We start from the raw sequence: 13,339 nt of genomic DNA on the forward strand, positions 1-13,339 counted from the left end.
TGAGACCATTACTCCTTGTCCTGTCATCTTCTACCACTGAGAATAGTCTAGAACCATCCTCTTTGGAACCACCTCTCAGGTAGTTGAAAGCAGCTATCAAATCCCCCCTCATTCTTCTCTTCCGCAGACTAAACAATCCCAGTTCCCTCAGCCTCTCCTCATAAGTCAGGTGTTCCAGACCCCTAATCATTTTTGTTGCCCTTCGCTGGACTCTCTCCAATTTATCCACATCCTTCTTGTAGTGTGGGGCCCAAAACTGGACACAGTACTCCAGATGAGGCCTCACCAATGTCGAATAGAGGGGAACGATCACGTCCCTCGATCTGCTCGCTATGCCCCTACTTATACATCCCAAAATGCCATTGGCCTTCTTGGCAACAAGGGCACACTGCTGACTCATATCCAGCTTCTCGTCCACTGTAACCCCTAGGTCCTTTTCCGCAGAACTGCTGCCTAGCCATTCGGTCCCTAGTCTGTAGCGGTGCATTGGGTTCTTCCGTCCTAAGTGCAGGACCCTGCATTTATCCTTATTGAACCTCATCAGGTTTCTTTTGGCCCAATCCTCCAATTTGTCCAGGTCCCTCTGTATCCTATCTCTGCCCTCCAACGTATCTACCACTCTTCCCAGTTTAGTATCATCCGCAAATTTGCTAAGAGTGCAGTCCACACCATCCTCCAGATCATTTATGAAGATATTGAACAAAACCAGCGGACCACTTAATGATCTTTCCAAATGCACTTTGAACCGTTAGCGAACTATTTGTAAAGCTTTTTGGATAAAAGCGCTATATAAAAAAACCCCTTAATTAACAGGCACGGACCTTAAAGGGAACTATCCGCGGACCACCTGAATGGAGCTCGTGGACCACTGGTGGCCTGCAGACCACGGTTCGAGAACCTCTGGCTTAGAGAGTACATATATAAAGTTTGTGAACGATACCAAGGTGGGAGGGCTTGCAAGTGCTTTGGAGGATAGGATTATAATTCAAAATGATCTGGAGAAATGGTCTGAACTACATAGCATGAAATTCAATAAGGACAACTGCAAAGTACTCTTCAAAAATAATGGCTTTCAGAGGTGTCAGTGGGTATTAATATTCTGCCCTGCATTGGATTAAGCAAAACCAGAATTTAACTAAACTAGAAGAGATTTGGGATTAGCTAGATAACACTGTATAAACCTTGTTATGGCAAGGCAAACAGCCTCCTTTTGAGCCAAAAGGGTCTGCTGTGGGTAAGCACCAGGGCTGGTCAAACTAGATTACCCTTTTCAGAGTAACAGCCGTGTTAGTCTGTATTCGTAAAAAGAAAAAAGAAAAGGAGTACTTGTGGCACCTTAGAGACTAACCAGTTTATTTGAGCATGAGCTTTCGTGAGCTACAGCTCACTTCATCGGATGCATAGCATATTGTGGAAACTGCAGAAGACATTATATACACACAGAGACCATTCTCTGTGTGTATATAATGTCTTCTGCAGTTTCCACAATATGCTATGCATCCGATGAAGTGAGCTGTAGCTCACGAAAGCTCATGCTCAAATAAACTGGTTAGTCTCTAAGGTGCCACAAGTACTCCTTTTCTTTTTTCTAGATTACCCTTGAAACTCTTCAGTACTACATTCTACAGTGTCTTTTCTGTGGAATGTGCAAATACCTTGTTGGAGCAAATGTGTTTTTAAGTCAGGCTCTCACTAATGAGTCTGTTCTCATCTACAGAAATCTACCGCATCGTCTCACAGAAGCAGATTGCAGATCGGTCTGCACACGATGAGTCTCCTGGCAACAATGTAGTTGATATCAGTGTCCCGCCAACCACCGATGGACAGAAATCCAACAAACTCCAGTGCTGTCAGAACCTGTGACCTGTAGATGCTGTCTGTGCCCCTCACATCATCTGTGCTTCAGTTAGAAACTTGTGTGGGCTTCTTTCAAATATTCTTGTGATTCAATGACTCCCTGTGTTCCTCTTCTCCACACCCCTCCCCTCCCCGTCTTTCATCTTAGAGCTTTAATTATAGGGCTAACATTCTCCTGCCTCTGAAATTCCCTTTTGAATGTGATGACTTTTGGGCTTGAAATGTAGGCACTGATCTGGTAGACATATTTGTTGTGGAACATCTGCTGCTGGATGTTATCTTGTGAAGCACTCTCCTCAAATGTATATTTTTATTTTTGTGTGGGAGAGGAGGCATGGGGACTTGATTAGAACGGCTGAAGAAATAACTACATTTAGGTTTTCATTTTATCTCGTAGTCAGACTTTTTCAGAGCCCCATATGTTTCTGTAAATATGGGGGAGAAATTAAAACAATATATCTATTCTACCAAACATTCTGTTTCTGTCCAGATGAAGCATCTCAGTGAGGTTTTTAGGGGCTGCACACACAAGTGGTGTTGAAAAAAACCTTACTTATTATGTAATTCCCCTGAATGCAGAGTTAGTCTGGCTGTGCAGTTTACTGTTTCCTGCCTGGGAAATCTTCTCTTCTCTTAATTTGTTTTATTTGGGATCAACGAAGTATGTCTGCAGTGCATTATTTGCCATGATGGATGCCTGTTCAGCTCTGTGCAGGCAGTATGGAGTGGCTTAATATTTATTCTTGGCTTTGTTAATTAACATTAATGTACAGTAAGTGCCAGCATATTAATTTTAAGATCTTTTTGCAAGCTGTAGAACTAGGTTCATTTTATACTGTAGATCAGTGTCTGGAGGAGAAATCCTCTCTAGTCCCAGAATTTTTTTGCATGCTGCTTTCTCACTAGGTCTATCCTTAAATCCATTTGAGTGAGAGTAAAGCAATATTTTCATGTCATGTACATACCTGCACTTGTAAGGTTTTTTGGTTGTTGTAGAGAAACACAATACTTTATACATTTTGTAAAACTTATGCAGAACCGTAGCATCTTGGATTTTCTTTCCATTATCTGTCACTGTTGACCTTGTGCTTAATTTTTTTTTCTTGACCTCTACTAAACTGTATAAAATTCCACATAATACACACAGTCCTGCTTCTTCACTCTTAGCCTGTTTTCTGAATTGCAGGTTGTAACTTCCAAATGACTGTAACTCACATCCTATGACTGATTATCTGTCATCAGCAGGGCTAACAACTCTAAAACTTGTTGAATGGGAATAATTTTATCAAAACTTGTCAGTCGCTTGCAAGCTTGTGAAAATCCTCGGTGGGGAAGGGTTCAGCATCACCAGCTCTGATACTGTTACGTCTTTGCAGTAACCAGTGTTGTGTTGAAAGAGAATCCCAGGTGAAATGATCAAAATGAGGCGTTGGGAGCACCAGCTGTTCTTGGGAGGCTAGCTAAAGCAACTTGCTTCCAAATTCTGAGTCCATGCCTCACTTGACAAATCCTACCTTGCATGTCAGTGAGTTGTTGAGTTTTTAATGTTACAAAGTAAATCTGAAACTACATTGTGTGCTTGGGGCTTGGGGGGGGGGGGGGGGGAGAGTTGACATTCCAGTCTCAACTGTTTTGTATCTGGTTATGTAATAAAATTAAGGGCAGTTAACTCTGATGGCTTTTCTTTATAAGATGTCCAGCCAAATGCATTGAATTTTACAAATAGAAGGCCAGAGTTTTAAGCTAAGCAGTCACATGGTCTCAGTACTTTATAGTTTAACATAAATTCTTTAAACTTAACCTGTTTTCTAGCACATTCACTGCGGTCATTGGCTAGGGTTCATTTCAGGCTGTGGGATTATGCTCTAGGTGAACGATCTCCATCTCATGGTGAAGGTATTTATCCCTCCTGCGAATTGATGGTGCTGTCCCAGCAAACTCCCAGTGCTGGAAGCACTCTCAGCACATGACACTATCACTAATAACCTTCTGAGAACAGGACTCCTAGCAAGCCTGAACTGGAACCCTTCTGGTGTGTCTGAGCCATTGTGTGACTTGCAGTTAGTATCTGGAGGCTGGCGGGGGAAGCACATCATGCATAATATATTTAAATATTCTCACAAAGGTTTGAAAATATTCCAGGCAACCGCTCTTGGAGCTGGATTCTCTCTCTCTCTTTTTTTTTTTTTTTTTTTTTTTTTTTAAGAGCTCTATCAACAGAACACTTTATGTAAAGGAGTAGGGAGCAGTCCCTGAGAACTTTCAATGGCATGAGGAAGAATTGTGCTGTTAAGAGGCCTTAGTTCGGGGTAATCTACTAATACTGTGATTACCCTGCAAAGCCTTTGTTTCTAAAGATGAACTTCACCTTCCTCTCCTCTTGTTAGCTGGTGAGGGTTTTTCTGGCTAGTTTGAGAAGAGTTGAGAGAAGCAGTAGGTGTCATAATTGGTTAAATTCCTAGGCTCTGGAATAGAAACATTTTTACTCCTGGGATTCGTGCAGAGCTCTAGGATTTGGCTCAAAGCCCTAATAAACCATCCTTGTCCAGGGCTCAAGTACAACCGACTGTCTTGCTTACTGAAGAGATCCTGTGCTACTTCCACCTGCCCTAAGAGGTCCTGGCATAATGAGCTGCTTAGTTGTGCTCTCCCCTGGTGATAAAGTGGGACTACACTGCCCACGTCACAGCGCTGCCGCGGCCACGCTGTAACATGGGCAGTGTAGACCTACCCTTAGTTTTCTGGTTGCACTCCAGCCCATACGTGACATGAAGTTTTTGTCTGCAGTGGTTGGTTGCTTCGTTAGACTAGGTCTGGACTGTTTCCCAGAGCCTGTTCTGCAATTGTTTGCAAAGTCAGCAGAGCACAAAACTCTTCCCCCTCCTGTGAGGATGAGATGATTTTGCCTAAGGTATACCAGAGGCCATTAGCACTAGAGAAAGGGCACTTACTGTAGTCTTAAGTCTTATTCACTCTTAAATGTCTTTCCATGCACAGATAGGAAACCTTAATGGGGTTACCTTGTAATCTAAAATACCTTGATTCTTCCCCCATGCCAATCCCATACGCTTCTGAAATGTAGTGTGATGAGAAAGCACTACAGGTGCCTGCTGTTGGAGTCCACGCAGAGGGGAGCTGGACAAAGGAATTCAAAGGAAGCTTTCTGATAGTCAGACCTGGAGTAGCTAGAACAAACCTTCCAATAAGCTGTGCAGTAGTGTGCACTTTCTTGACATGAAAAAATTGAGCTCATCTTAGCTGCAGCATAATTTCATAGGAGTCCCTGGCATAACCTCATTAGCTCCATATCCCAAAGTTGTAGTGCAAGGAAAAACAAGAAGGGGTACACTTCTGCCCTTAGTCACTTGTCTCCAATGGGGGCATTTGCATGTCACTGAAAGCAAAATTTGTCTCCTAAATTAAAACTTTTTTTTTACAGAAAGCTGTCTGCTCAAGGAAGCAAACCGGTTCTGTGGGAGTTAAAGTTAAATCTTCACAAAGCTTGTTCCCCAAGCCCCTGCTTCACCCAGACACTGCGAACAGTGTTAGCTTTCTAAAGTTAGTTAAAGCTAACTTTAAAAATGTCTTCCACCATCTAGTGTGGATGGTCTGGTCGTTGTCTCCATTTTGAAGCTCCCTGCTGACTTTAAATTTATTTTGGCCTTGGATGGGGCCATGATAGCAGCATCTTTTACTAGTTAAATAACTAGCTAATCACTGTCTATTGAAGCTGTTTTGGAGAGGAGGCAAAAGACCAAAACTGACACACATTGGGTGTTCGTTACTGAACACATGCACAGCAGAACCTCATTACATTGGCTCATCCTATTCTGAGCAGGGGTCTCTATTGTTAAATCTCAGTCGTTTCTGTCTCAGATGGGGAAGTCTCAGTAACTGCCTACATGACTGAGTTCAGTGAAAGATATTCAGCCTGTCTTTCTGGAGTTCACCTCTGATGTGCAAAGCAAGCAAGTGTGGTCCAGTGGAAAGTTTAAATCACTAAAATTGTTATTGCAAAACTTCACAATGGCTGTCTGCTGTAATTGTTGAATCCCTTTGTTAAAAGGACTCTGTGTGTCTGCTGTAGAAGTGTTTGCAAAGGGGGAAAGGAATATGATTTCCTCTTTCCTCCCCCCCACAGCTCATCAGAGCTATATCAGGGGCACCATGTATAGTCAGCTCCCTCTACAGAACCCCCAGCCTGTGGGAAAAGACCGAGTATATTTGTCCATTTCCATTTTAAAAAAGATCAAAGTGGGAAATGCATATGAATCAAGAGAGATCTTCACACTGCAAGACAACTGCCCTTTCAACTGGAATTGTTAGGCTGCCATCTTGATTTTGAGGACAGGTCTGTGCCTTTGCTATTTGAACAGGTCACTCATTGAAAGAAGCCAACTTGCTTTGAGAATCTGCTTCTCTGTTTGGCCGGTAATATTTTGATTTGTGGGCTAGCCCTGTGGGCACAGAATGCTGTCATGGCTTTGATCGGTCAGTGGTGTGAAAGTGTATCCGTCTGTTCTCTGTGATAGGAGAGTCTCCATTCCGAGCATAAAGGAAGAATACTTTCCTTAGACATTCTGATCTCTGTAGAAAAATACAGACCTAATTCAGTGTTTCATAGGCACCTACTGAGGCCTTTTTCCCCCCTTCCTAACAATAAAGGAACCTACACTAAGGACCTGCTCTTTTTTACAGAGGCAATTTGGAGTGAAGGCTGAAATTGTCCTGAACTGATCTACAGCCCGTTAGGGCTGAGCTTGGACTCTCATGGTTTCTAGAAGAGATCCTTAACAGGACTGTAATGTAGAATTTTGTAGTTCAGAATGTTGAGCAGTGGGGTATTTCTAGAAAAATATTGTGATCTCCAAGGCTGCTTCATTACAGTTATTTACACTATCCTCTTCTTTTTGGTAGAGTGTAGTCGATCCGGCTTTGTGGGCTGTAACACTGGACCTTTATGCAACTGAGAAGAGGTTCCTTTCACTTACTTTTACTCATGGTTAATGTGTTCAGTTAAGTGCAATTCACTTTGTAAATATATATATGCATCACTTGATTTTTGTGCATGATTATGTATTGTGGATATAAAGATTGCCAAACCAAATTGCATGTGTAAATTTATTTTGTTCTGAACATTCTTAGAATAAGATGGGAATCTGTTGCTTTTGGAACTAGCAAGGTAACTTTTTTTTTTTTTTTTTAATTTTTTTTTTTTTTTAAATGGATAAAGAGGGCCTGAAAGCTTGGAGCCTTTTTTGGCTCGTTTTGAGTGAGCGTATTGTCTCACACACATTGATCCTAGTACTTTGCTTCTCCAAAATCCGTATGTCTCAACCTCTTGTAGCCAAAAACAGACCTTTTAGCTTATATAAATTTGGGTAGCTCTTTACGAAGTGCTGCCTGATGTAGTGGAGGGCTCCCTGTTTTTCCTCAATGCTAGTTAATGAATTCTCTGCTCCTGCCCTCTATCCATCCTAATTCCCTAGTAGTTGTTATGCACCACAAACTCCATATCAATTAGCTTTGTCCTTCCAGTCTTCTCATTTGCCCCAGACCATCATCAAGGGTACCCACCCACTCCCATGTCAACTGTGTGTGCATCTACATCCCTGCTATCTAACCTGTTGCTCTCCAGCACACCTGTATGCTTCCAGCAGCTGTGAAAATCCTTCACCCCTCTGGGAGGATGGGGGCACTTTCCAGGTTCTTTGTGCACATCTCCCAGATCTGAGATGGTGGTCAGCTTTAACGGGGTTGCGTCTTCAGCCTCCCAGGCCTGGTCACACACAATGAAGGAAGGGAGCCGCTAGCTTCTAGCGGTTGCTGCTTCCTCTTTCTGAAAGTGGCTTTGGCTGTGCTTTCTCCTCCCCTATACAAAATTTCTGTGGGCCCCTGAGGTGGGTGTGCTCTATTAGCTCAGGCAGTAGCTGTCATTGGCTGCTCTTCCTCTGAAAGTAGGGAGCCAGCCTATCAGAGGTGGTTTCCCCCTGGGCAAGTCTGAAATTTGCATGAAGGGCTGGAGCTCTTTGAAGCACAAGACAGACTGAAATTTCTTAACCATATGCAGAATGACCACAATTTTTAAGTGAAATCTTGTATTAATGAATGTGTAATTTGAAAGCTAAAGGTCTGGGGCAGAAGAGAGATTAGCAGTAGGATTAGTATAGTAGGATCTTAGTCAGGGTCACAGGAAAAGGGGGGGGACCAGGGAGCCATGGTCCCATCACTTTTTACCAGCTGTAAGGGAGAGCAATGGAGAGGAGCAAGTAGGGCCAGAGCCAGTGTGGAGGCAGGGCCTCAGGGGTGGGGGGTGGTGCAGGGGGACAGGGCCATGGTTCAGGCACTGGTTACCTCCCCACTTTTAGGGAGCTTCCACAGCTCCTGATCGGAGTTGCATGGCTAGCTAATGTAGCGACAATCAGCCATAGCACCTGAGCTGCCCTGGACTGTTCTAAATTGTAATGGGTGTAGAGCTAAAGCTATATTCAGTTCCAACTGATTTGAACAAGTCTATAAATCTATAATAGTATAAGTCTATAAATCCCTGCCTTGCCCCTTGTCCTGTACTATAAATGCCCCCTTATGCATCCATCCTATGCCCTGAATGAAGCAGTGGGGTACAGGGGTTGGGGGGAGGGAAGTATGTGATCATGTAAGTGAAGGACTGTATCACAATGATATACACACAGGGGCAAAACATATGTAATTTCCTACTTCTCTCCTCCTCATCTCACCCTTCTTTTAAAGGAGAAAAGTAAAATCATGCAATTGTAACAGTCCCCTCCTTCAAGTAGATGTGCCTACAGGTGCTCCACCATAGGCTGCATGTGTGCTGCTGTGCTCTCAACTGGAGACTGTAAACAGCAGCATCCATGCTGCTGTAGAGCAGCACCTTATGCTCCCACACAAGAACATATAAGAAGCATGGAGCTGCTGCCCCTCCAGTTCCTTCTCAACCAGTTGTGGCTCAAGATGGAGCAATTGCATTGTCTGCTGCTGTGACCCCCCCAAAGCACCCCAATACCAGTTGGCACACAGTTGTCATGCTATTACATGCCACCTTTTGGGTATATATCACTGGAAAACTAATAACTCACTGATAACTAATGTTCTCTCATGGTGTAAATATGGTAAACTCAAAGGACATAAATATATGCTGGAAAATGTTATCAAAATGTATTTGGCAAGCAGCCCCCAGGCCATGCCTGTTCCTGACAAATGAGTGTCATTCCACCTGCTTGAATGTGTTTCTGATATAAATTAAGAAAGGTGTGACCAAAGAAAAGCACATTTACATACAAGAGACACAGTCATCAGGAGAGCAAGTGGGGAAAGATGACCACTTAACGATCTCACTGTGGGATGGAAACTCCACCCCCAGGAAGCCCTCCTGCCCCTTGAAGCAGAGTCAATGATTTTGGAAAGATACAAGGAGAGAAAAAAAATAATTTTAGCTTCCACCAGAGGAGACAAAGGCACCAATCACTCTGAGCTCTGTGGAGAGTCAGGGCCAGAGTTTAGTCAGCTGGGCTGGAAAAGAGACTTGGTAAAAAACATCTTTGAACAAGAGATGAGTTTGTTATATCAGGGTTTAGTCTTAGTGGTGTATTTTTACTTTTGTCACCCTTTCTATCTTCATTCCTTATACCTGGTATCACTTAACCCTCTCACTTTTTGTTTAATAAACTTGTTTTACATCTAAATTCAGTGCTTTGATTAAAAGAATGTGTGTTAATGCCACTTAAGGTAATAAGCTGCTAGGTACTGTCTCTTTAAGGGAACAACAAATGAATAACTTCTGTAAGCGTTCAGCAAGAGAGCTGGACACTACTGGGCAGATGATTTGGGGGAAATTTGGGACTGGGAGGTTGCAACATTCCCCTCTGGTGTTATCGGGACCGGTGATCTGCGAGGTAACTCCAATCCTTGACTCTGGGAGCCAGCCTGACCCTGCTCTGCTGTGAGAACCCCCACTCCTGGGCTGTTTACACACAGCCTCTGGCATGTAAGCTGCTCCCAGCTACTTGCAAGCGAATGATGCTAGCAAATGTCTCCCGTCCCAGACACAACCCTAGAAACCTCCATCTTGCAGTGTCCAGTTATGCCTGCTGGATGCTGCAAGCTTATATGAGTTCATCAACTTAACAAAGAAATTGGTATGTACCAGGCTTGTTATCCCAAGGGGAGTCTCTGACACACTTCAAACCAAACACATTGCTTCAGGTGGAATAAACGAATTTATTAACTACAAAGATAGATTTTAAGTGATTATAAGTCAAAGCACAAAAGTCAGATTTGATCAAATGAAATAAAAGCAAAACACATTCTAAGCCGATCTTAACAGTTTCAATGTCCTTACAAACTTAGATGCTTCTCACCACAGGCTGGCTGGTTGCTCTTCAGCCAGGCTCTCCCCTTTGATTTTCCCTTCAGTCGCTTGGTGTGAGGTCTATAGATGTAGGTGGAAGAGAGAGGAAGAGCATGGCAAACGTCCCTCCCTTTTATTATGTCCTTTCTTCCCTCCTGGGTTTGCCGCCCCCTTCAGAGTCAGGTGAGCATTACCTCATCACAGTTGCAAACTGACCAAAGGAAGGGGGGTGACTCACTAACAGATCCTTTTGTTGCTGCCTAGGCCAGCGACCTTTGTTCCTGTGAGGCTGGGCTGGGTTTGTCTCATACCTGCCCTGATGAGGTGTGAACTGCCTCTCTGCTCTTAGAGAGTTTTTGCCTGGGCTTATTTTAAGCCACAAGGATTCATTTTCAGCCTCGTAACTAGATACAGTAATGTTATAGGTTATAATTTCATGTAATAATTACTATAACATAACAACAATGTTCAGTGCATCATAAGCCTTCTGAAGACACCCAACATGACAAACTTTGCATTGGGTACCACACAATCATTTTACAAGGATGAACATGGGGGTACTGGGTGTTCCCCCAAGGTACAGAGCATCACAGAGATGTGTTAGGGTCACCTTGCATGATGTAATTCAGCAGTGGAAGCCAGGGTACGCCCTGCATGCTTGTATGCTAGTTGTTGGTGTCACGACTGTGCGCAACACCAGCACAGCATTTAAGGCACTCAGAATTGCAGGGCAGGCAGTGACACAACCCCTTACTGGCCTGGCCTGAACACCAAAGTGTTACAGCTGCACTGCCTTTTTGTTATTGTTTGGTTCTGTACATATTTAGTTTTTCCCCAGTTTTAAACACAAATTGTGCTTGGGGTGTGTATCTCCCCCTACAAACTTCTTGCTTGAGTGCTTTGGCACTTCCTTGGGTTATGCCTAAAACTACAAGGTTCAAGCCCTGTCACATGCACTCTAGTTGACTCCATTGTCTGAAACACTCACGTCCCGTTGAAGTGTAAAGTCTCTGTGGGGTTTAAAGGCAGGTCTCGTAAAGATAGAGAGGTTAGGTTGAAGGTCCTCTTAGTGGAACACTCCCTAGTTCAGTGGGGTCCACTCACTTGCACCCCTGAACATTAGCCTGAGAGATTGAGGCCACTCTGCTGACTTCTGGAGCCTCAGAGGTGGTTCCAGAGATGAAGACCTCTAAAAGTAAGAAGACCAGAGACTCTAGAAAGAGGGCTAGGTCACCTCATCAAGCTGACTCTTGGGAGACCTCAGATCCCATAATGTGTCCCACTGAGGCTCCAGCTGATGCCAGTACCGAAGCTTTTGTACCACCTAAGAAGTCCTAACCAGAGAAGCCTTCAGCTAAGCAGCGCCAAGAAGCCCTTATCTCAGTAGCATCTCACATCTTTTGGCACCAAGATGCATCTAAAACTGGAGACCACCAAGACTGGCACTTGGCTCCCTCCCCAGTACCATCTTCGGAGCATCAATTCTCCAAGCTCAGAGACTTAGTCTCATCAGCATCTCCAGTACCACATGCAGCATTTGCAGCTCTGCACTGATCCCCATTCCAGGTTCCTTTACCAACTCAGGCTAGAACTGTAAGCTACGACAGTCCTCCAGCACCCTTCAGATTCTTTTCCCCTGAGGATAGCCTCATCTTGTAGGAACCAGAGTCCTTTCTTCTAAGGAGCACCACAAGGGCTCCTTTCCCAGTTCCACCTTGGCATCTGACAACAGAACCCTCCTATATCACATCACCTTCCCCATCCCCCTTTTCAACTCAGTGATGACATCTTCAGACTCTAAGGTCTCCATACAGGGCTCTGTTTTGGCATCATATAACCATATTCCTCTAGGAATCTACACTTCCCAGAGCCCATCAGATGTCCTCGGTCCCTTGTACACTAGTACTATTGGGGACCCTTCCCCTAACCACCTCCTCAGTGGGTTTACTGGAACCCCTGGGCATGTTACAGAGACCAATTTTATAGAGCATTACCCCAGAGGAAATACAATCAGTCAGGACCACAACACTCAGAGGCACAGCAAGATCACCTGCAGTACCATGTGTCCCCTTGCTATCCGATGAGATGCAAGAGGAACAGGAGCCACCAAATGAAGGCCTGCCTGCCCCCTTTGGACAAATCCTTCTCATTCCCTGAAGAGGCAGTAATACTGCCACCGTCCACCCACACTGAAGATTTTGGGGCCTTTCAGGACTTAATGAACCATCTAGTGAAATCTCTCCAGATTCCTTTAGAGGAGATCCAGAGCCTCAAGATTCCCTGTGTCACAGGTTCCCCCCAGGGTGCCACCTGGAACTGGGGTACCACTGAGTCCCCTGACCAATGTTCCCTCTAATTTTTTCCATCCATTTGTGGAATAAATTTTGTTATGTGCATCAAGGTATGTGCGGATTTGTGCCACCAGTAAAAACAAAAAACCTATATATATTTTTTTAAAAGTTACCATAGGGATATTACTCCAGCCAGGACCGTTTAGGCATTTTAGAAGTCACTACTCAAAGAATTAAATTTAAGTGTAAGAGAAATAAAAATTATGAAATGCACAGACCAGTCAAAATACTAAAACAACACACTTTGAAAGAATAAAATTACAGAGAATGTATGTACATTGCAGGAAGTACCAACAACAACACCACAAGTATGTGTTGGGAGGTGAGTGTGAAAGAGAGAGAGAGAGAGAGAGAGTGTCAGACAGAGACTATGTGAGCTGGCTGCTTGGGAAATCTCAGAAACAGTGCACTGTCTCTTTAAGAAAGGCAGTCACTCATCCTTCACCACAGCAGCTCCAAGTCTTGACACAGGCTGTATCCCCGCTCCCTTGCTCTGTGGAGATGGGGTGCAGGGGGCCATCCTGACATCAGCACCCCCCCTCCCGCTCCCCCACTCTGCACAGCCAGCAGAAGGGTCCCAGGAGCAGCTGCAGGATGAAGCAATGTGGGGGGAGGGGCACTTGAACACATGCTGCTGGCCAGCTGGGCAGCATTTGAATCTCCCCTGGGCAGCCACACAAGCATGCAGCTTACAGGGAACACAGCCCCTGACCCACTGGCCTGGGCTCCCTCTCACACTGTACTGCACTGTACTTAATAT

The 13,339-nt window shown here is 44.3% G+C and overlaps 1 protein-coding gene across 1 annotated transcript in view; it reads left to right on the plus strand.

Annotated features, from left to right (window-relative positions):
* RAB11B (RAB11B, member RAS oncogene family) overlaps positions 1-3,438 on the plus strand; it is a 31,664-nt gene extending 28,226 nt beyond the window's left edge. The window contains exon 5 of the mRNA XM_074939621.1: positions 1,718-3,438. Within this exon, the coding sequence (XP_074795722.1) occupies positions 1,718-1,863 (146 nt within the window). The 3' untranslated portion in view covers positions 1,864-3,438. The remainder of the gene's footprint in view (positions 1-1,717) is intronic.
* Positions 3,439-13,339: the final 9,901 nt, after the last annotated feature.

The sequence above is a fragment of the Natator depressus genome, chromosome 25 (assembly GCF_965152275.1).
Source record: "Natator depressus isolate rNatDep1 chromosome 25, rNatDep2.hap1, whole genome shotgun sequence".
NCBI lineage: Eukaryota > Metazoa > Chordata > Testudines > Cheloniidae > Natator > Natator depressus.